At 47.1% G+C, this 24,602-nt stretch overlaps 1 protein-coding gene across 3 annotated transcripts in view; it reads left to right on the forward strand.

The window, feature by feature from the left end:
* Nucleotides 1-24,602, forward strand: part of LOC116955762 (copper-transporting ATPase 2-like) — an 86,039-nt gene that overhangs the window by 5,072 nt on the left and 56,365 nt on the right. For all 3 annotated transcript variants that reach the window (XM_076053485.1, XM_076053486.1, XM_032977054.2), the window contains one exon: nt 16,176-16,391. In XM_076053485.1, the coding sequence (XP_075909600.1) occupies nt 16,236-16,391 (156 nt within the window). In that variant the 5' untranslated portion in view covers nt 16,176-16,235. The remainder of the gene's footprint in view (nt 1-16,175; nt 16,392-24,602) is intronic.

Raw genomic sequence — 24,602 nt, forward strand, 5'->3', positions numbered from 1 at the left:
GGTGAGTGAGTGTGATAGTGAGTGGGTGGGTGGGTGAGGGAGTGAGATGGTGGGTGAGTGAGATGGTGAGTGGGTGGGTGAGTGAGTGAAGATGGTGAGTGAGTGAGTGAAGATGGTGAGTGAGTGAGATGGTGAGTGAGATGGTGGGTGGGTGGGTGAGTGAGATGGTGGGTGAGTGAGTGAGATGGTGGGTGGGTGAGTGAGTGAATGAGATGGTCGGTGAGTGAGTGAGATGGACGGTGAGTGAGTGAGATCGTGGGTGGGTGAGTGAGATGGTGGGTGGGTGAGTGAGATGGTGAGTGAGTGGGTGAGTGAGATGGTGGGTGGGTGAGTGAGATGGTGGGTGAGTGAGTGAGATGGTGGGTGAGTGAGTGAGATGGTGGATGAGTGAGATGGTGGATGAGTGAGATGGTGGGTGAGTGAGATGGTGGGTGAGTGAGATGGTGGGTGAGTGAGATGGTGGGTGAGTGAGAGTGAGATGGTGGGTGAGTCGGTGGGTGAGTGAGTGAGATGGTGTGTGAGTCAGGGAGATGGTGAGTGAGATGGTGGGTGAGTGAGTGAAGATGGTGGGTGGGTGAGTGAGATGGTGGGTGAGTGAGTGTGATAGTGAGTGGGTGGGTGGGTGAGGGAGTGAGATGGTGGGTGAGTGAGATGGTGAGTGGGTGGGTGAGTGAGTGAAGATGGTGAGTGAGTGAGTGAGTGAAGATGGTGAGTGAGTGAGATGGTGAGTGAGATGGTGGGTGGGTGAGTGTGATGGTGGGTAAGTGAGTGAGATGGTGGGTGAGTGAGTTAGATGGTGGGTGAGTGAGATGGTGAGTGGGTGGGTGAGTGAGTGAGTGGGTGAGTGAGTGAAGATGGTGAGTGAGTGAGATGGTGGGTAAGTGAGTGAGATGGTGGGTGAGTGAGTTAGATGGTGGGTGAGTGAGTTAGATGGTGGGTGAGTGAGTTAGATGATGGGTGAGTGAGTGAGATGGTGGGTGGGTGGGTGAGTGAGATGGTGGGTGAGTGAGTGAGATGGTGGGTGGGTGAGTGAGTGAATGAGATGGTCAGTGAGTGAGTGAGATGGACGGTGAGTGAGTGAGATCGTGGGTGGGTGAGTGAGATGGTGGGTGGGTGAGTGAGATGGTGAGTGAGTGGGTGAGTGAGATGGTGGGTGGGTGAGTGAGATGGTGGGTGAGTGAGTGAGATGGTGGGTGAGTGAGTGAGATGGTGGATGAGTGAGATGGTGGGTGAGTGAGATGGTGGGTGAGTGAGATGGTGGGTGAGTGAGATGGTGGGTGAGTGAGAGTGAGATGGTGGGTGAGTCGGTGGGTGAGTGAGTGAGATGGTGTGTGAGTCAGGGAGATGGTGAGTGAGATGGTGGGTGAGTGAGTGAAGATGGTGGGTGGGTGAGTGAGATGGTGGGTGAGTGAGTGTGATAGTGAGTGGGTGGGTGGGTGAGGGAGTGAGATGGTGGGTGAGTGAGATGGTGAGTGGGTGGGTGAGTGAGTGAAGATGGTGAGTGAGTGAGTGAAGATGGTGAGTGAGTGAGATGGTGAGTGAGATGGTGGGTGGGTGGGTGAGTGAGATGGTGGGTGAGTGAGTGAGATGGTGGGTGGGTGAGTGAGTGAATGAGATGGTCGGTGAGTGAGTGAGATGGACGGTGAGTGAGTGAGATCGTGGGTGGGTGAGTGAGATGGTGGGTGGGTGAGTGAGATGGTGAGTGAGTGGGTGAGTGAGATGGTGGGTGGGTGAGTGAGATGGTGGGTGAGTGAGTGAGATGGTGGGTGAGTGAGTGAGATGGTGGATGAGTGAGATGGTGGATGAGTGAGATGGTGGGTGAGTGAGATGGTGGGTGAGTGAGATGGTGGGTGAGTGAGATGGTGGGTGAGTGAGAGTGAGATGGTGGGTGAGTCGGTGGGTGAGTGAGTGAGATGGTGTGTGAGTCAGGGAGATGGTGAGTGAGATGGTGGGTGAGTGAGTGAGATGGTGGGTGAGTGAGTGTGATAGTGAGTGGGTGGGTGGGTGAGGGAGTGAGATGGTGGGTGAGTGAGATGGTGAGTGGGTGGGTGAGTGAGTGAAGATGGTGAGTGAGTGAGTGAAGATGGTGAGTGAGTGAGATGGTGAGTGAGATGGTGGGTGGGTGAGTGTGATGGTGGGTAAGTGAGTGAGATGGTGGGTGAGTGAGTTAGATGGTGGGTGAGTGAGTTAGATGATGGGTGAGTGAGTGAGATGGTGGGTGGGTGGGTGAGTGAGATGGTGGGTGGGTGAGTGAGATGGTGGGTGGGTGGGTGAGTGAGATGGTGGGTGAGTGAGATGGTGGGTGAGTGAGATGGTGGGTGAGTGAGATGGTGGGTGAGTGAGAGTGAGATGGTGGGTGAGTCGGTGGGTGAGTGAGTGAGATGGTGTGTGAGTCAGGGAGATGGTGAGTGAGATGGTGGGTGAGTGAGTGAAGATGGTGGGTGGGTGAGTGAGATGGTGGGTGAGTGAGTGTGATAGTGAGTGGGTGGGTGGGTGAGGGAGTGAGATGGTGGGTGAGTGAGATGGTGAGTGGGTGGGTGAGTGAGTGAAGATGGTGAGTGAGTGAGTGAGTGAAGATGGTGAGTGAGTGAGATGGTGAGTGAGATGGTGGGTGGGTGAGTGTGATGGTGGGTAAGTGAGTGAGATGGTGGGTGAGTGAGTTAGATGGTGGGTGAGTGAGTTAGATGATGGGTGAGTGAGTGAGATGGTGGGTGGGTGGGTGAGTGAGATGGTGGGTGGGTGAGTGAGATGGTGGGTGGGTGGGTGAGTGAGATGGTGGGTGGGTGGGTGAGTGAGATGGTGGGTGAGTGAGATGGTGGGTGGGTGAGTGAGATCGTGGGTGGGTGAGTGAGATGGTGGGTGGGTGAGTGAGATGGTGGGTGGGTGAGTGAGATGGTGAGTGAGTGGGTGAGTGAGATGGTGGGTGAGTGAGTGAGATGGTGGGTGAGTGAGTGAGATGGTGCGTTGGTGAGTGAGTGAGATGGTGGGTTGGTGAGTGAGTGAGATGGTGGGTTGGTGAGTGAGATGGTGGGTGAGTGAGTGAGATGGTGGGTGGGTGGGTGAGTGAGAAGGTGGGTGGGTGAGTGAGATGGGTGAGTGAGTGAGATGGTGGGTAATTGAGTGAGATGGTGGGTGAGTTAGATGGTAAGTGAGTGAGTGAGATGGTGGGTGAGTGAGTGAAGATGGTGAGTGAGTAAGATGGTGGTTAAGTGAGTGAGATGGTGGGTGAGTAAGTAAGATAGCGGGTGAGTGAGTGAGATGGTGGGTGGGTGAGTGAGATGGTGGGTGAGTGAGGGAGATGGTGGGTGAGTTAGGTAGATGGTGAGTGAGATGGTGGGTGAGTGAGGGAGATGGTGGGTGAGTTAGGTAGATGGTGAGTGAGATGGTGGGTGAGTGATGAAGATGGTGAGTGAGATGGTGGGTGAGTGAAGTGGTGGGTGGGTGAGTGAGATGGTGGGTGGGTGAGTAAGATGGTGGGTGAGTGAGTGAGATGGTGGGTGAGTGAGTGAGATGGTGGGTGAGTGAGTGAGATGGTGGGTGAGTGAGTGAGATGGTGAGTGAGTGAGATGGTGGGTGAGTGAGATGGTGGGTGAGTGAGAGTGAGATGGTGGGTGAGTGAGTGAGATGGTGGGTGAGTGAGTGAGATGGTGGGTGAGTGAGTGAGATGGTGGGTGAGTCAGGGAGATGGTGAGTGAGATGGTGGGTGAGTGAAGATGGTGGGTGAGATGGTGGGTGGGTGAGTGAGTGGTGGGTGAGTGAGTGTGATAGTGAGTGAGTGGGTGGGTGAGGGAGTGAGATGGTGGGTGAGTGAGATGGTGAGTGGGTGGGTGAGTGAGTGAGATGGTGGGTGAGTGAGTGAGATGGTGGGTGAGTGAGTGAGATGGTGTGTTGGTGAGTGAGATGGTGGGTGGGTGAGTGAGATGGTGGGTGAGTGAGGGAGATGGTGAGTGAGGGAGATGGTGAGTGAGATGGTGGGTGAGTGAGTGAAAATGGTGAGTGAGATGGTGAGTGGGTGGGTGAGTGAGTGAGATGGTGGGTGGGTGAGTGAGTGAAGATGGTGGGTGGGTGAGTGAGATAGTGGGTGAGTGAGTGAGATGGTGGGTGAGTTAGATGGTGAGTGAGTGATTGAGATGGTGGGTGAGTGAGTGAAGATGGTGAGTGAGTGAGATGGTGGGTGAGTGAGTGAGATGGTGGTTGAGTGAGTGAGATGGTGAGTGAGAGAGATGGTGGGTGGGTGAGTGAGATGGCGGGTGAGTGAGTGAAGATGGTGAGTGAGTGAGATGGTGGGTGAGTTAGATAGTGAGTGAGTGAAATGGTGGGTGAGTGAGTGAGATGGTGGGTGAGTGAGTGAGATGGTGGGTGGGTGAGTGAGCTGGTCGTCGAGTGAGTGAGATGGTGGGTGGGTGGGTGAGATGGTGGGTGGGTGGGTGGGTGAGTGAGATGGTGGGTGGATGAGTGAAGATGGTGAGTGAGTGAGTGAGATGGTGGGTAAGTGAGTTATATGGTGAGTGAGTGAGATGGTGGGTGAGTTAGATGGTGGGTGAGTGAGATGGTGGGTGAGTTAGATGGTGGGTGGGTGAGTGAGTGAGATGGTGGGTGAGTGAATGAGATGGTGGTGAGTGAGATGGTGGGTGAGTGAGTGAGATGGTGGGTGGTTGAGTGAGATGGTGTGTTGGGTGAGTGAGATGGTGGGTGAGTGAGTTAGATGGTGGGTGAGTGAGTGAGATGGTGTGTGAGTGAGTGATATGGTGGGTGAGTGAGTGATATGGTGGGTGAGTGAGTGAGATGGTGGGTGGGTGAGTGAGATGGTGGGTGAGTGAGTGAGATGGTGGGTGAGTGAGTGAAGATGGTGAGTGAGTGAAGATGGTGAGTGAGTGAGATGGTGGGTTAGTGAGTGAGATGGTGGGTGAGTGAGTTATATGGTGAGTGAGTGAGATGGTGAGTGAGATGGTGGGTGGGTGGGTGAGTAAGATGGTGGGTGGGTGAGTGAGATGGTGAGTGAGTGAGATGGTGGGTGAGTGAGTGAGATGGTGGGTGAGTGAGATGGTGGGTGGGTGAGTGAGATGGTGGGTGAGTGAGATGGTGAGTGGGTGAGTGAGATGGTGAGTGGGTGGGTGAGTGAGTGAGATGGTGGGTGAGTGAGTGAAGATGGTGAGTGAGTGAGATGGTGAGTGAGATGGTGGGTGGGTGAGTGAGATGGTGGGTAAGTGAGTGAGATGGTGGGTGAGTGAGTTAGATGGTGGGTGAGTGAGTTAGATGGTGGGTGAGTGAGTGAGATGATGGGTGAGTGAGTGAGATGGTGGGTGGGTGGGTGAGTGAGATGGTGGGTGGGTGAGTGAGTGAGTGAATGAGATGGTCGGTGAGTGAGTGAGATGGACGGTGAGTGAGTGAGATGGACGGTGAGTGAGTGAGATCGTGGGTGGGTGAGTGAGATGGTGGGTGGGTGAGTGAGATGGTGGGTGGGTGAGTGAGATGGTGGGTGAGTGAGTGAGATGGTGGGTGAGTGAGTGAGATGGTGGATGAGTGAGATGGTGGGTGAGTGAGATGGTGGGTGAGTGAGAGTGAGATGGTGGGTGAGTCGGTGGGTGAGTGAGTGAGATGGTGTGTGAGTCAGGGAGATGGTGAGTGAGTGAAGATGGTGGGTGGGTGAGTGAGATGGTGGGTGAGTGAGTGTGATAGTGAGTGGGTGGGTGGGTGAGGGAGTGAGATGGTGGGTGAGTGAGATGGTGAGTGGGTGGGTGAGTGAGTGAGATGGTGGGTGGGTGAATGAGATGGTGGGTGGGTGAGTGAGATGGTGGGTGAGTGAGGGAGATGGTGAGTGAGATGGTGGGTGAGTGAGTGAAAATGGTGAGTGAGATGGTAGGTGAGTGAGTGAGATGGTGAGTGAGTGGGTGGGTGAGTGAGTGAGATGGTGGGTGAGTGAGTGAAGATGGTGGGTGGGTGAGTGAGATGGTGGGTGAGTGAGTGAAGATGGTGGGTGGGTGGGTGAGTGAGATTGTGGGTGAGTGAGATGGTGGGTGGGTGAGTGAGATGGTGAATGAGTGAGTGAGATGGTGAGTGAGTGAGATAGTGAGTGAGTTCAAGTATCAAGTTGATTTCGTTTCATCAGGGCGAGAGACCTGGCGGATGGAGAGGGGCTCACGGGAAATGACAGAAGCAAAATGAGTCAAATAACGGCAATGAAGCAAATATAAATCGAAGCAACAACTGCGTTGTCACTTCAGCAATGGTAAATAAATGCGTGAACAAAAATCAATGTTAAATAAATTCCCTGCAGCACGAGTCGACTCTGGCAGAGTCCTTTATACAGATCACGGTCCAATTGTATTCCTCCCGAATGATGGCAGCAATGCCGTTTAGGAGAAAACATCTCGGTGGCTAGGAAATGTTAACTCCCTCGCCTGGAGTTCAGGAGGTCGTGGGTTCAATCCCGACCTTGACGCCTGCTGCTGTACATTTGGTGTTTGCTTATCTCTCTCCACCCCCCCCCCAATCGTGGTCGCGTGGATTTTTCGCCGGTTCCTCCGGTTTTCCCCCTCCACATTTAGAATCGACATCACGCGTTTAGAGAATTTGACTAATCTGGATTTCCACGTGACAAGCCACTTTTTATAGAGCCATCATTCGTGACAGCCCGGTCGCTTCTGACAAAGAGCAGTAGAGCTCAGTGGGCCTTACCTGTTCGTCTCACCTGATGACGGTCGCTTGTGTTGCGATCGAAACGTCGTGATCTATTAATTTTCTACCCACGTGACTTTACCGAAAGAACCAAAGCGCGTGGATTCCTGCAGTCGCGAAAGCTTCAAATCAGGATTGGGCCTTTCCTGGTTAAATAAAACAAGTTTATAGTTTGATAGCCACGACAAGAGGCCGCTAGGAGAGAGAGAGAGAGTTCACGTCGTGTTGCTTGGTCCTCCTCTGTTGACGGAGCGCAGACCGCAGTGGGGTTTAGCTGTGCGGTCCTCGATTTGGGTTCCATTGCTGGAATCGCACACCGATGTGGCTCATCTTCTTTGGTTCTTTCGGTAAAGTCACGTAGAATGAGAATAAAATAATAAATTGATAAAATAAAATAACACAATAATATTCTCACGACGTTTCGGCCACAACACAAGCGGCCTTCATCAGGTGAAGGGACGAGACTGTCCGGTAGGACAGCGCTGGAGTGAAAGAGCCACGTTCAGATCACGACCTTTAAGCTGTGTGAGAGGAAACAAAGCGCCCTCAACTTTAGCACCACGGATAGCTACGGGCCCCGTTCGGACGGACGAGTTCATCCATGGTTGGAACAGAGGAGGGGGAGAGAGACAGCTTAAAGGTCGTGATCTGAACGTGGCTCTTTCACTCCAGCGCTGTCCTACCAGACAGTCTCGTCCTTTCACCTGATGAAGGCCGCTTGTGTTGTGGCCAAAACGTCGTGAGAATATTATTGTGTTATTTTATTTTTTCAATTTATTATTTTATTCTCATTCTCCGTGACTTTACCGAAAGAACCAAAGAAGATGAATCATTGCAGTCACGAAAGCTTTAAATCGAAAAGATGTGGCTCATCTTTGGTGTAACTCTCTACGTGTCCGTATGGCAACTCCGTTGGCCCCATCCTGTGAAGGTTTTTTTTTCCCCCTGGCTTGGATGGGAAAGTCGCGACTGCTGTCTGGGATGTGGGCACGGTTAGACCTCATTGACTAATTTCTTTGTTTTGATCACTTTTTGGTTTTGGTGCCGTTTCTTAATTTATTTTTTTACTTTTTTTTACACACTTTCATTTAACTCTTGTCGTATCCTCAAATCTTGTAACTCAATTTTAACTCACTTCCCAATGTGGTATCGACTGCAAACTTGGTATACTCATGTCATACTGATGACAATTACTATATTCTCTCATAAAAATTAAAATATATTTTTAAACAATCTTTTTTATATGTTACGTTTTGGCTTGGGTCTAATTGTCCACGGTAAACTCACGTTGGCTGTAATTGGCCACGGTCCCCTTACGTTGTGGCCGAACTTCGGGGCCACTTCCTGGAGTCGTGGAGTTCTTCCATTACAAGTACATTTAATAAAAGCGTGTTTTTAAAAAAGTTTTTTAAAAATATATATTGTTTATTTTTGTTGCTTGTCAGTAGTAGAGTTGTAGGGTTTTCAGTTGCTTGGTCGTGGCTGTATATGGGATTTGGTTCCTGATATGTAATTAACGTACAGCGTTATGGGACGCTAGAAGCATGAATGACCCTAAATAAAATGTAAGTATTATTATGTATCTGGGTTTTTTTACGTGCTATATAATCCACTGTTTTGGTTGTACTGCCAAAGTCTCGCGGCAACTTGTCTTTAATGTAACTGTTTTGTGTCTCTATATGTGGAGGGACAGGAGAAAGAGGCTTAAACTATTGTCTGCTTTTAGATTTCGTCCGTTATATTCTCCACTATTACGCCAATGCTTACTTTGTGTTGGGAGATGCTCACGGCTCCGCACCTCCGATTAGCACGATTGGCTCCGAATTAAGTTCAACATACATACGGGTTAATCACGTGCCACATACGGGTTAATCACGTGCCACATACGGGTTAATCACGTGCTACATACGGGTTAATCACGTGCTACATACGGGTTAATCACGTGCTACATACGGGTTAATCACGTGCTACATACGGGTTAATCACGTGCTGCATACGGGTTAATAACGTGCTACATACGGGTTTATCACGTGCTACATACGGGTTTATCACGTGCTACATAACGGGTTAATCACGTGCTACATACAGGTTAATCACGTGCTACATACGGGTTAATCACGTGCTACATACGGGTTAATCACGTGCTACATACGGGTTAATCACGTGCTACATACGGGTTAATCACGTGCTACATAACGGGTTAATCACGTGCTACATACGGGTTAATCACGTGCTACATACGGGTTAATCACGTGCTACATACGGGTTAACCACGTGCTACATAACGAGAGTGATGTATTTGTAAGTACGTGGTTGGGTGATGACATTGTGGTGGTGGTGGTTGTTGAGGCCTTTACAAATGCACCACTGGCATAGTATGATGGCGTTGGGTAGGGGCCGTCCATAAATGACGTCACGCGATTTTGGACGATTTTTGACCCCCCCCCCTTCGTCACACGACGTCACAAAAAGTCAGACCCCCCCCCCCTCAAATATGACGTCACAAAGCTTTGCCCCCCCAAAAATATATATATGAAACATGCTTCAAATCCCTTTAAACTATTGTCATTGTAGTGCGTATTTAATATGCCGCTGCACTCTGATGTAGGAGAAAACATTTATTAAAAAGTCTTTAATTAAGTAGAACGTGTTTGTCTATATTTATTTAAAGTTGCGCATTTTGATGTGACGTCACATTTCTTAAACCCCCCTCGTCACACATCGTCACAAATGCCTGACCCCCCACCCCCCCCCCCCCCTAGGTGCGTGACGTCATTTATGGACGGCCCCATAGCCCAACGGAGTAGAAGTTAGTAGTGGTACAGACACACTTGTTGGGCAATACCCCCCCCCACCCACGTGCGATGCAGAGCAACTGCTGTCACGGGTCACGAGTGACACCAGCTGCCGATGATGGCATGATGTTTCAAAAGTGTAAATGGACAAGGGGAAATGGTTTAGTTCCGTCTTGCGCAAATAAAACGACGTTTTAGAGGGCCCCCAATCAGCCGAAGGCTAAACCACGCATCCAGTGTCCACTTTTATGCGCCTCATCGACGGGCCTCGTTAAACCTGAACGGAAAATCGTAAACAAAAAAAATGTAAGACGTGAGGTGCACGTTAACTTTAAAAGATTGCCTTGAATTTTTTTAAAATTCGTGAAATCCTTCAGCTCAGCCCCTATAGCACAAGGCCCCCCCGACTGGTGTTGTTGACCTTGAAATGGCTTCTGTGGTCTGATTTCATCCAGTTTTGCGTCAAATTCCGAATTTAATGCGTCCAAGCCGCCGTTGAGCGCACCCTAAGGCGGCGTTTCCCGCGCTCTCTTTAAGCCTGCGGGGAAAAAAGAGCGGCGTGAAATCTCGACAGTGTTGCGAAGCGCAATAATAACGCCGCGAATATTAAATTTTATGGGCATCTTTTGATTTAAAGCTTTCGTGACTGCAGTAATTCATATTCTTAGCTCTTTCGCTAAAGTCCCTTCAACGTGACTTTACCGAAAGAGCTAAGAATATGAATTTATGGGCATCGTTATGATGTGAGCAACACAGCGTGTTTGGGAAGACGCATTCACTTGTCTCTCTGTGCGCCGTGTCCTTCTCTCAAAGATGTCGGCAACTGTTGCCCTTCCATTGCCCTTCCATTTAGCCCTGTCCGTGACATTTACTGCAGGACGTTGAATTAGATACGAGGAGTTGCATCCAATCGTTCAAATTGCTTATGTGCTTAAATCGGTGTTTTCCCCGGCTTCTTGTGCCTATAATATTCCCAGGCTCAAACATTTATATTTAGTCTCCTTCTTGATTTGATGCTCTCGTGACTGCAGGAATCCATACTCTTCTTGTTCTTTCGGTAAAGTCACGTGGGTAGACAATAAGTCTCCTGTTATCTTAATACATGGATAAGAAATCTAACTTTTCCTCTCTCTAATATTAAAATTTTCTCGTTGTGTACCCTGATACATTTATGTTACTCATCTTGTGTCTGACTCTAAAATAGTCAACATTCCTAAAAAAACACACAAATTTCTGTTGCTTCTAATGTGCTTTTTTAGGGTTTTTTGTTTTTGTCCAGCTCTCGCATCCATGCAGGAGAACAAACCTGCACATGCAACAAATGCGGTATTACTCTTTGGTTCTATTCGGTAAAGTCACGTAGGTAAAAAATAAAACAACAAAAACCACGACGTTTCGGCCACAACACAAGCGGCCTTCATCAGGTGAAGGGACCAGGCTGTCTCGAGGACAGCGCTGGAGTGGTCCCTTCACCTGATGAAGCCCGCTTGTGTTGTGGCTGAAACGTCGTGATTTTTGTTGTTTTATTTTTTACCTACGTGACTTTACCCAATAGAACCAAAGAGTATGGATCCTTGCAGTCACGGAAGCTTTAAATCTAGAATTAAATGCGGTGTTCTTTTTTTTTTTGTCATTTATCATTTCTTAATTTTCAATACCAATCGTATTTTCTAAAATGTATATTTTGCCAGTGCTACAACATTCTTCTGTTTATCTCTTGTGACGGACCTTCCATCTAGGTGACAAACCTCTTACTTATCGGCTGTGCCGGGTGGCGGCGGGTTTAACGACACATTTATATTTATGCGATCTAACCCAAGAAACCTGTAATTATTATGGATGGTGTTAAACTAATAATGCGCATTCTTGTCGAACCACATTTTGACTTTATACAACCTCTAGAAGAATCGTATGCTATCTCAGTCATTTCATTGATTCTCCCACCGCATGAATCTTTACCTTATTATTTTTGACACACTCAAAATTTCCTCACATTGGTCATTTAGCCACTGGCGGAGCCAGTGGGGGGGGGGGGGGGGGGAGGGGTGGCACGTGCCCCCTCAATGATCCGATCGTAATCCCTAATTTTGATCGGATCATTGGGGGTTTATTTATTATAAATCGTCATTTTGCGACCCCCACTGCCACTGTGTAGCATATTATTACGTGGCCAGGGACTCTATGAGATGATAGGACAATAGTCTGAGTCTATAAATTGGCAATAAGTAACGGCAAAGCGGTTATAAGCGACTCACAGAATTGTGCGCAGTTGCGTCTACAGAGTCCACGACTTCCCTGAAGGCATTCACCTTCAGCGAGCGCGATGGCGATCACACAACGCGGTTCGCAATTCGACCCTCGATCGATGGCTGCTCCATCGCCGCACACGCGTCGGATAAAAAGCAAGGGACAAGTCCTTACTTACTAACAACTCCTCTATCATTTTTCATTGCTGGAGGGTTTCCCCCCCCCCTTCCTGAAAATTTTGGCTCCGCCATTGCATTTAGATATTTTTATTTTTCTTGGATGCATTATTTTTATGATATATATTTTTTATATTTGTTATGCGTCTCTCCGTTCTTCCGTGCGGAGAATACTTTCTAATGTCACCCATTTCTTTCCACTTTCACTGTCTCCATTAGGAATGGTTCCACCGTATTTTTAACCCTTTCCCATTCCGATGACGTACGTGCATTGACGTCGTGTACATACGGACACGTCATCGATCCCGAAAGAAAATGGGGGAAAAAAAAAAACTTTATCTGTAACGAGGTTCCCACAAGGCCATGCAGGAGGGTGTGTGGCGCAGTTTGGTGCCAGCTATCACAGAATGTGGTCGCGTCGCTACAGTTCTCTGCGTTGAGTACAATGTGTTTACAAACAACGGCACTCCGCCTCTCTCAATAAAATTAACGCTAACCCGCTTGCGCGTTATGAGATTCAGCGGTGAACAGAACACCCACCCTGCAATTTGCAGATGCCTCGGAATGAAAAATGGTTGCATTTCTTCCATTTTATCAGCACTTCTGTAGCTTTTAAGAAAGCCAAATGTCTTTCTTTGAAGCCGTGATACATTTTTTTGCCAAAAAGTTGTAAAACAAGTTCAAAGTGATGTTTCAAAGGTTAATCCGTTAATTTCTGAGAACAAAATCCCAAACATCCGTACCACTTTAATTACAGTATTGCATCCTATAATTAGAGCCAACAATACAGGACTTTTCTCAGGATGGGAGAGAGGAGCAAATAAAGTTCAGCAAATTGTCAAAATCCATTGACATTCCTGTTTGGCTGAATGAGAAAATATTGCAATATAAACCTGCTTCCCAGGTTATAATGCATTTATGTATGTTGAACCTCTTTGTCTATGTACGGTGCGGAAGAAGTTCAACATGTGTACATAAAGCCATTATAACCTGGAGAGCAGTGGTGCACAAGCAGTTAGCACACTGCGCGATGAAACCGGTGACCTGAGTTTGATTCCCGATCATGGATAACATCAGCGGCGAGTGATGGTCTGAACTGGTCCTGTCCCCTCCCTGCCTTCTCCCCATCAGGGGGGAGACCTTCATTCCAGTGTGGATTGACACAGGGCTGTAAATCTTAATTGTTTTTGTTTTATTACTTGGACAAAGACAAAGTCGAACCCCTCTTAACGACCACCCCTGTTATTTGCCATGTTTTGTATTTTATCACACAATGGGATGTACCACTACGATCATAATATTAACTCGCATCCTTTTGTTCCCCCTCTGTCAATCCACTTGTCGATGAAGTACAATTATACGTGTATTGAGATACACAGTTATTTCGGTAAAGTCACAAAGGTAGAAATTTTAAAAAAATTCTACCTACGTGACTTTACCGAAAGAACCCAAGAGTATGGATTCCCACAGTCACGAAAGCTTCTAATCAAGATTGACTATTTCATATTTCTCCTCTATGTATGTTGAACTTTTTTCTTGCCGTATGTAGCCAACTGTGCTAATTGGAGGTGTGAATGAAGAAAGGGCCATTGCCCGAGATGCCACCTTATCAGAATCAGAAAGGGTTTTATTCGCCATGTAAGTTCACACCGACACGGAATTTACTTTGGCAGGATGGTGCATACATTCAACATATAGGAATCTAAAATCTTAAATAAGTTTTAAACAAGTCTTACTATAATAAGGGTTAAAAGTCTAACACCAAGGGGCTGAAGTATGTAAAATTAAATAAATATCGAATATAAAATAGCTTTAAGATATAATTTAAAAATAAAAAATACAAATAGGGTAACACAGTTAATATCGGCAAGGTGTCGTTATGTAGATCAAATGTTAAAAACAGTGTTAGCCCTTGGCCTTGTTTAACAGGCCAGCAGCAGATGGGAAGAAACTGTTTTTATGGCGTGAGGTTTTGGTCCTGATGGACCGAAGCCTTCTGCCGGAGGGGAGTAGCTGAAACAGAGAGTGTCCAGGGTGGGAGAAATCGGCCATAATCTTCCTCGCTCGCCTCATGGACCTTGTCGTGTGCAGGTCCTCGAGGGTTGGTAGATTGCAGGCAATCACCTTCTCAGCAGTGTGGATGATACGCTGCAGTCTGCTCTTGTCCTTGGCAGTGGCAGCAGCGTACCAGACGGTTATGGAGGAGGTGAGGATGGATTCAATGATCGCTGTATAGAATTGCACCATCATTGTCTTTGGCAGGTTGAATTTCTTCAGCTGCCGTAGAAAGTACATCCTCTGTTGAGCTCTCTTGGTGAGGGAGCTGATGTTCAATTCCCACTTGAGGTCCCGGGAGAGAATAGTGCCCAGGAAGCGGAAGGACTCTACAATTTTGACTGGGGAGTCTAACAGGGTGATGGGGGTGAGTGGTGCTGTATTCTTCCTGAAGTCCACAACCATCTCAACTGTCTTTAGAGCATTTAGCTCTAAGTTGTTCTGGCTACACCAGGTCACCAGATTGTCAGCTTCCCACCTATAGTCAGACTCATCCCCACCAGAGATCAGCCCAATGAGGGTGGTGTCATCCGCAAACTTCAATAGTTTGACGGACAGATGATTGGAGGTGCAGCTGTTGGTATACAGGGAGAAGAGCAGAGGGGAAAGGACGCAGCCCTGAGGAGTTCCGGTGCTGATGGACCTGGAGTCAGAGACTTGTGTTCCCAGCTTAACGCACTGCTTCCTGTCAGACAGGAAGTCTGTGATCCATTTACAGGTGGTGTATGGCACGTTCAGCTGGAAGAGCTTGTCCTGAAGCAGGGCAGGGATGATGGTGTTGAAGGCAGAGCTGAAGTCCACAAACAGGATCCTGGCGTAGGATGCTGGGGCGTCCAGATGCTGTAGGGTGAAGTGGAGGGCCATGTTAACTGCATCGTCCACAGACCTGTTGGCTCTGTAGGCAAACTGAAGGGGGTCCAGGAGAGGGTCTGTGATGGCTTTGAGGTGTGCCAGGACCAGGTGCTCAAAAGACTTCATTACCACAGATGTAAGGGCGACCGGTCTGTAATCATTTAGTCCTGTTGGCCTTAGCTTTTTGGGCACAGGGATGATGGTGGAGGACTTGAGACAGGCTGGTACATGGCATGTCTCCAGGGAGGTGTTAAAGATGTTGGTGAACACCGGAGACAGCTGGTCAGCGCAGTGCCTGAGGGTGGCTGGAGAGACAGAGTCCGGCCTGGCTGCTTTGCGTGGATTCTGCCTCTTGAAAAGTCTATTAACTTCTCCCTCCTGAAAGGAGATAGTCGTCTCTGTAGTATTGGTGGGGGATGGGGCCTCTTGGGTCGGAAGGGGTGGTTCAGGACAGTCCAATTGTCTTTCAAATCTACAGTAGAACTCGTTCAGGTCGTTGGCTAGGCGGGAGTCGTTAGTGGTGTGGGGGGCTCTGGGTTTGTAGTTGGTGATCTGCCTGAGCCCTCTCCAGACAGAAGCAGCGTCGTTTGTAGAGAACTGGTGTTTTAGTCTCTCTGAGTACAGTCGTTTAGCCTCTCTCACCGCTTTGCTAAACCTGTTCTTCGACTCCTTGAATCTGTCTCTATCTCCACTTCTAAACGCTTCCTCCTTCTCCAACCTCAACCTTCTGAGCTTTGCTGAGAACCAGGACTTATTGTTGTTAAAGTTCACCCTGGTACGTGTTGGGATACAGCAGTCCTCACAGAAGCTGATGTAGGACGTCACAGCCTCTGTGAGTTCATCCAGACTATTGGTAGCAGTCGTGAACATATCCCAGTCAGTACAGTCTAAGCACGCCCGCAAATCTTCCACAGCCTCACTGGTCCACTGTTTAGATGTCCTCACAGCAGGTTTACAGAGTTTTAGTTTCTGCCTGTATGCAGGAATCAGGTGGACCATGGCATGTTCAGAGTGTCCTAGTGCTGCTCGGGCGACGGCGTGGTAGGCTCTACTGACTGTAGTGTAGCAGTGATCCAGAGTGTTCCCTTCTCTGGTTGGGCATTTAATGAATTGTATGTATTTGGGGAGTTCGTGGCTGAGATTACCTTTGTTAAAGTCGCCAAGTACGATAACCAACGAATCTGGATTTGCTCGCTCCACACTCAGAATCTGATCGGCGAGCATGCGTTGGGCCTCTTTAACCTGAGGACAAGGCGGCAAATAAACTCCGACCAAAATGAGCGACGCGAACTCACACACTCTTTCTCTTTTAAGGCCACACGGCGTTTTTGACAGACGTGCTGTTACGTTCACTCTTGTGTGCTTGGCGCAGGGCTTCGGCGCGAGACGGCAACGTGCGGCTTGAAAACCGGAGCACCGTGAGCCGCTGGGCATGGCGGAGGAGGAGGAGGTGAAGGCCGGCGTGGAAGTAAAGGCCGACATGGAGGTGTGGCACGCCACATTCACCGTGGAAGGCATGACGTGCCAGTCGTGCGTGCAGAGCATCACCCAGGTGCTCACGGATCTGCCCGGGATCTACAGCGTACAGGTGGGGGCACGCATCATGCTCTCTCTTTGCAGCAGCAGGCTGTGATATTATACTTTACACGCACACAACAAAAACCCCTAAAGAAAAGTGCGCTGCTTTCACTGAACATACCGCAATCATTGTACAGTAAAACCTTGGTTTGCGAGTAACTTGGTCTGCGAGTGTTTTGCAAGACGAGAAAATTTTTTGAATACATTTTAACTTGATAAACGAGCGAGGGGTCTTGCAATACGAGCAGTACATATAGGCTTTGTCTGCCGAGCGTCACGTGATCACAACTGAGCCGATGGTTCTTCTCTCTCTCGCTGCGGGATTGTGGGTAATCGTCTCCCATGCTCGGTCTCAGTCGCCGTGCCTCACTCGTATAGTCAACATCCGTGCGAGCGTATACTGTTTACTATAGTACTATAGTGTTGTGACCACGTGTATACTGTTTACTACAGTACTATAGTGTTGTGACCACGTGTATACTGTTTACTACGGTACTATAGTGTTGTGACCACGTGTATACTGTTTACTACAGTACTATAGTGTTGTGACCACGTGTATACTGTTTACTACAGTACTACAGTGTTGTGACCACATGTGTGTGCGCATTTTTTTATTTTGTGTCCAAGTGTAGTGACTGTTCTTTAGTTACTGTACTGCAACAATGGCCCCTCCTCCTCTCTCTCGTCTCCCTCACACCAGCCACGATTAAAATTAATTAATAAATTTGATTACTTTATATTAAATTTCCATAATAAAAATATGAAAAGGTATTTTGTATTAATCATCTTATTTGAATATTTTTGGGTTGTGGAACAAATCACCTGAGTTTCCATTATTTCTTATGGGGAATTTCGCTTTGATATACGAGTGCTTTGGATTACAAACACGTTTCCGGAACGAATTATGCTCGCAAATCCAAGGTTTTACTGTATTTATCCGGCATCTACCGTATTTTCCCGCATATAGCCCGCATACGCATATAACCCGCAGACGCATATACTCCGCAAAAATAGCGTTTTGTGTAAAACTAATTTCGGATAGCCCGCACCTCCATATACCCCGCATGCATTCATCTATTTAACGTCGTTACCGCAGCTTAATTCCATCATATTAATGCGGAGTTTACATTTGTAATACATTCCACTATCAATTAAATTATGAATCGGCAATGTAATACGCATGACTTGACGAAGTGAGTAAATTCGATGTCTTCCTAGAGATGGAAAAAATATTGTGAGCTGCTGGAGAAGAGCACTGAGAATAGCAGCAGAAGAATGAGGGCAGAGATTTTGATTGGATGCCATCTTCACATTTAAACATATATTTTTTTTTCCCCACAGGAATTTTTACTATTCTGCTAGTCACTGCATATGCTGAGTAGCAATCGTTGGCGCAGGCTCTGGTGAGGCCCGATTCAGGTTGTAGGAACTCAGGGGACCTTTGGAGTCGAATTTGACGAATGACCTTTGACCCTTGGCCATAAACCTTGACCAGTCCACTAATTTCAATGGGTTGTGCGCGCCACCCCTCATTGCACACCGCCTACACGGCGCGGTAATCGGGAGCTGGTGAGAGTCTTAAGGCTGAGTGGCAAGTGTCGGGCAACTTTCTGATGAGTGTCATTGTTTTGAGTTGGCCACAGTCACATTGCTCTGGCTTGTCGTTTATTTTACATTCGCGAAGGAGCTGTGCGCGGCATCCTGTTGGTGTTCTTCCGCGGTTGATGGTTACGCCAGTGTCTTTTTGAGGAATGGCAAAGCCCATGTGGTGTGATGTTTGGGTTTTGAATGAATGAGGTGTTTATGGTGGATGTCCCCAATTGTTCCACTCTGTTCGCCAGCGTTCTTCCGGATCTGGAATTCTGTTAGCTTGTTCGTTATCTTATAGCTGAGGCACTTTAATGCTGAAGGGCAGTACTATACATATATAATATTTTTTAACCCAATGGGTCACGGAGGGGAAGATGAAGTTTCCAATTGCAAACAGTCCTCAGCTTACGAACAATGTTACGTTCCTGAGACCCGTTCAGAAGTCGATTTGATTGTATCTCGGATCACAATATGTAATTGTACTCAAGGTCAGTGTTATAAAATGTGTAACAGTTCAACAAAAGAAGGGCAGCATTGTTAAACTATAAATAAGAACGAATATTGTACATTTGCATGTTAATACTTTAATAAAGACTTTCGAGTAAAGAAAAACGTTTAAATAAAGTTACGTGAAAAGAAAAAGGGAAAACATTTATTTTCACTTGCCTTGAGTCCTGATGCAGGCTTGCTTATCGGAAAGGGATGCTGGGACTCGAACGAAATAGTTCCCCGGTTCGGTTCGCAAGTACGAGCGAACGTTCGCAAGTCAGATGGTTAAAAACAATAACATATTTTTGGCGGTTCGTTCGCAAGTGCTGTTGTATATCAGGGTATTGAAAGTTTGATGAAAATAATAAAAAAAAATGAAAATTGGAAAATGCATAATTGTCCAAGATTATGTTAATTTGTGTAATTATAATTGTATTAATTTATGCAAATGTGTGTGATTATGCTAATACGGGCCGTTATGATAATTAGGCCCCGCCTCGCTGACGAGGGTCGTATCATCAATCGGGATCACACAATTAATCGTATGAAGTTATTCAGGTGTGCTGTAAGTACGGCAGGTTAAACTCAGCTTCATTGTCTAGGTTCGTATTATCGATCGGTATAATACAATTATTCTCGCTTTAACATTTACTGATTTTTATATTAGTGTGTGTTATGTCAGGTCTCCAAATTCAAAGCTCAACGCAGGATACAGTTCTTATAAATAAGATTATTATGCATGAACTCAGGAAAGAAACACTCAAACACTTCTGTGTCAAGCAATTCTAATTTCTAAACAAAACCTTAACATCTTCTTTGGTTCTTTCGGTAAAGTCACGTAGAATGAGAATAAAATAATAAATTGATAAAATAAAATAACACAATAATATTCTCACGACGTTTCGGCCTCAACACAAGCGGCCTTCATCAGGTGAAGGGACGAGACTGTCTGGTAGGACAGCGTTATTTTATTTTATCAATTTATTATTTTATTCTCATTCTACGTGACTTTACCGAAAGAACCAAAGAAGATGAATCCTTGCAGTCACAAAAGCTTTAAATCGAAAACCTTAACACTTCTAATATGCGAATTATTATGCTTGGAATTACCAACACAGTACTCCAGGGGAAGTTCCCTTCATTGATCCATACATTTAACCCACAATGGTCACGTTGTTAATTGGATAACAGATCAATTGAATATTTCCTCAGTGTAACACGAGAATATACGGCGACAGGAACCAAAAGTTCTTAAAAATTCATGCAACAATTTCCATACGAAGGCAATAAGAACCATGTCCTGAAGGCAAAGTATATGGTAATTAATTCATGAGCAAGATTACGTAATTGCGAAATGTCTTGGAGCAAGGGTATGTGGCAGTACGCCTACTTAAGCAGATACCCATCGATTACTAAGGCTTCATGGATTCATACATTTAACCTTCAATGATCACCTTCGTTAATTGGGTAACAGAACAAACGATTACTTCAGAGTAACACGAGCATATACGGCAAATAGGAATAAAAAGTCCTTAAAAAATTAATCCGACGATATTCACGAAAAGGCGATAGGAACAATAGTTATACCCCAAAGGCACAGATATACGTCAATAGATTCATCGGCAAGATTATATAATTAACGAGATGTTTTGGAATAAGGGTGTGCGGCAGTACGTGCTCTCCCACGGGAGATCCTTATCTTTGGCTAAGCTTTTAATTAATTCGTGGCCAAGATTGTATAATAAAGAAACCGGTTTAACACGGTGTTCTCCCTGTGAGCGTATAGCTTCGTGACGAATGGTTTCAAAAGTTTAATTTGGATCAAAGAATCTATTGGTAATTATGCGGTTGGAAGTAAAATAAATAAAAATTAATGTACTTATTAACGACGTATTCTCCTCGCTCGGTGAGCCGCGCGCGATGCCTTCACGGCCAGCTGATGGTTCATGTACTTGATAATTAGGCTTCTTATTAATGATTCGTGTATGTGTTGAGTGGTATGAATTGGGGTTGAGTGAGAATGTGTTCTGGATCAAAGCTTTGCGTCAAGAAGATGCCAGGTGATGCGGTGGCAGTGCGAGTATCATACGGACAGCTGGATTTTCCTTCTTTCGCACGGGCGGCCGGAGTTCGGCCCACAGCTGGTTGGACGAGTTGGCGCGGCGCTCGCCGTCGGGCGCGGTGATCCGTCGTCGGATAGCGCCCGCAGCTCGCCCGCTGGCAGTTGACACCCTCGCTCACGGGCGGCTGGTCAGGCTCTTTCCCCTGCTGGATGAGCCGCGTCGGCACAACGCTTGGCCGCCGGCAGCTTGGCACCCTTGTTTTGGTTGCGCTGGTTGCGCGCTCTCTCTCCTGCTGGACGATTGCTTTCGCAGCTCGTCCGCTGCGGTTGGTCCTCTGCGATGCCCGGCTTGGTCGATGCTCGGCGCTTTCCGCCCTTTCTCGAGGTGGACTGCTTGACGCCCGAGAATACTTTCAGCGATGCTCTGTCTGCCCATGGCCGAACTCGCCACAGAGCATCACCTCGCCCCTCTTCTCTGCGATGCACCACACGCGTCGTTGATCTCGATGCCATGCCCCGGGGCTGGCTTGCTGTCCTCTTCCGAGCTGATGGTCGCCGTCTTCTGCCGCTGGTCGCTGTGCTGATTTGACGAGCTGTGTTGCTGTTACATGCAAGAAATCTCCCCTCTGTGCGTCTCTTGCGACCAGGAAAAAAAGAGATGCTTACTCCGTCATGCTTCTCACAAAAGACCGGATCTCCCTTTGATCTCGCTCTGGTGTTGTGGGTGTGGGGGGTACGTGTCTGTGTGTGTGTGGTTTTTTTTTAGTCATCGCACATCCGTGGGCACATATGGCCCCTGCTGGAGTAATTTCCCTCGTTCTGGCGTTAAATTCCTTTCTCTCCCGTGCTGTGGGAAGACAAAGACGGCCGGGAGGCTCCCTTCCCATGGAACACAGTTTATCCTGGTTGTGTAAGCTTGAGCCATCTCGTCTCATCTCCTCTGGACAACCCTCGGTTTGACACTGCACAAATATTATTTGCTTTATGTTTCCCAAGATTTGTGATTTAACACCGTCATCACGACGCACTTCCTAGATTTTATTAACTTTCGTCCCCCCCGTCTGTATCCGTGGATCGGTGCTGTTACGCTTGAGTTATTATTTGCTTCAATTTTATTTCTGATGTCCTGATTTTAAGAGGTAAGTTTCTTGACTGTTGGAATTCATGTTCCTTGGTTTTGTAAGGTCATGTAACGGCAAGATGTAATGTAATTTAAGGTGAATAACGTTAGTGTTAATATTATGTATGTGAAGTAATAACCCGCGATGTAGATTGTAGTTTGGTATTTTTCTTAGTGAGTGTGTGGATTCTTTATGATGTCGGCTCATTTGTTGCTAAGTTGTGAACTTTAACCGTTTGCATTAATAGCAACGAGGGTGAAAATTGTTTAGAACTCGCCTGTGCGTGGCGTATGATTGTCTTGGAGTTCCAAGGTGGAGTCTTTGAAGCCTGGAATTTCACCCGAGCTTCGTTAGTAATTTCCCCCCCCCCCTTTTTTTTCTCTTTGATTTGGTTTATTACTTTTTATTGTTTATCTCCTGGCGGCCAGTTGTGTGTGAGGGGGCGGGGGGTCTGTATCCCCCCTTTTGCCCCGGAGTTTATTATTTATGGAATTTTACGACCTCCAGCTGCTTGGCTTTCTGGGTGTTGGTTCTTGTCGGTTTGAGAGGGTGTTTATTGATTTATTTATCGATTATTATTATTTAAAAAAATATTGGCAAATATTGTTAATATCAATTTTGTAAAAAGGCCTATATATACAAGAGTGCGCGGATGTTCTTAAGTCGGACGTTCGTATCTCGGGGACTGTCTGCATACGGAATTGTTTTCCGAGCGGAAGAGTTCAACATTTTAGTCAATCAATCGAGTCTTTATTTCTATAGCACTGTTTCGTGCAAAAGATGCAATTCAAAGTGCTGTACAGATAAAAGAAAACATTTTTTACCATACGAAATCGCAAGAGCAATAAAAGGAATTTCCATACAAAACTAAATTGCATTCTAATGCAGTTCTATCGAAGGCATATTAAAAAAAAATAACACGATAAAATAATCTTAAGTTAAAAAGCAAGTTTTTAGATCAAACTTAAAATTGCTTAACGATTGCGAAGCCCCTCGTATCCCCTTGACAGGCCATTCCACAGGCGGGTGGTGTTTCAATGTCTCCATTCGTCATTCAGCCTGAAGCTTCTCACCGCCATGAAGGCCTTGCGTAGGATTAGCGTGGCATGGTGCCTTCGCACGTGGCCCGCAATCCAGCACTGTGGAGGCAGCGGGGGGGTTGATGGATATCGCACAAATGTTGTGAAACTCCCTTTTACCCACGGGGCAGCGAGGTGCCCACACCCTCGGCTCGCCCGGAGATGGCGTCACAGCAAGAATGTGGAGTCCACTCGCTCCGTCTCAATGGGATATGTGTTCGCCCATCGCGTGCATGGGTTTACTCCTGGTGCTCCAGTTTCCTCCCACGTGATGACCCCTTGAGATATATGGACGACCGCAGAAGCTAAGATTTCCTTTGTTGACATTGAGCAGATACTATATATGCATTATAAGTTGAATGTAAATTTCGATTTAAAGCTTTCGTGACTGCAAGGATTCATCTTCTTTGGTTCTTTCGGTAAAGTCACGTAGAATGAGAATAAAATAATAAATTGATAAAATAAAATAACACGATAAAATTCCCACGACGTTTCGGCCACAGCACAAGTGGCCTTCATCAGGTGAAGGGACGAGACTGTCTGGAGGACAGCGCTGGAGAATTTTATTGTGTTATTTTATTTAATTAATTTATTATTTTATTCTCATTCTACGTGACTTTACCGAAAGAACCAAAGAAGAAGTTGAATGTAATTATTATCATAGACCCAGATAGTCCGGTCATTATCCACGTGTGCCAATGAGCATTTAGAAGGCTCGGGTGGCACGGAACGTGGCACGGAAAGTGGCACAGACTTGGCTATTCATTTCTGTTGTTGGTGTGAAGGTGTAGATTTCAGTGTCAACACCATTCTCGAATTCAGATGTCTGTAGTTTATTTCATTTTTGAAAGTCGGTTTCCACAACGTTATCTTGTGAATGTTTGAAATCTCTGCAAGAATCAAAATTTGCAAGTTGGTAATGAAACGGAAGGAGGTGTGTTCCTCGTTTTTTTTTTTTACGCTTTCAAATTAAGGTTGAAAGCATTCGCCCATTCGCTCTGGCCATCCCATCCGTCTGTTGTGTCTGTACAATCAGGAGTACAATGGCTCTTTGTAATACAAATCCAATACGAACAGAACTTCAGTATGAAGTTTTGTTGCTGTTTTGGGGCGCATCCAATAAAACCTGTCAAGTTGATCAAGGTTTTCCCAAATCCTACCGACGAAAGCAGCATCCTCCCAATCACTATTTGACGTGCGACGTCATCCGGTGATGTGTCACGCCACGCGCCGCATGACCACCTCTCGCAGCGCTGTTCATTCGCACTTAAACACTTCCAAGGACACGTTGTACGTTGTAAAGCGTTACAGCATCCATGCGTACGTGCGTGCGGGTTTTTATTCCTTGGTTTTTTGTTTGCCGTGGGACGCAATGACCTGCGCGTGGTCCTGTCACATGACACGTGAAACGTGTCCTGCTCCACGCTTCCTGTGGCTCCAATGCCTCCACCCCACATTCCTCGTGCTCCCACCCCTCGCCGCGTCCCACTTTTACCCCTCTACTGGGATCGCAAACATTGCTCCCTCGCACTGCCCCCCCCCCAAACTGCTCGCTCACAATCGCGACGCGGCACCCACGCTTGCCACGAACGCTCGGACCACCGTTGCGCTGTGGCGGCTACGGGGGCGGCTGCGGCGGCTGTGGCGGCGGCGTCCGTGAGTTGAGTTTCCCTGCATGGCATGTGTGTGTGTGGTGTTTTTTTTTGTTAAGTTTTTCATGGCGACCAACTTGCGCGCGTACGCACGCTTGTGTGTAAAGAGCGAGTTTGTAAAATGATGGCTTGTTGTCACCGATGTCGGGTAAGGTTTTTACACAAAATGTATTTTTATTGACGTTCGTCACGATTTATTGACCAATCTGTGCCAGAGATTCACTGCAC

This window comes from Petromyzon marinus, chromosome 61 (assembly GCF_048934315.1).
Source record: "Petromyzon marinus isolate PM22_M1 ecotype Great Lakes invasive population chromosome 61, UKy_Petmar_22M1.pri1.0, whole genome shotgun sequence".
Classification (NCBI taxonomy): domain Eukaryota; kingdom Metazoa; phylum Chordata; class Hyperoartia; order Petromyzontiformes; family Petromyzontidae; genus Petromyzon; species Petromyzon marinus.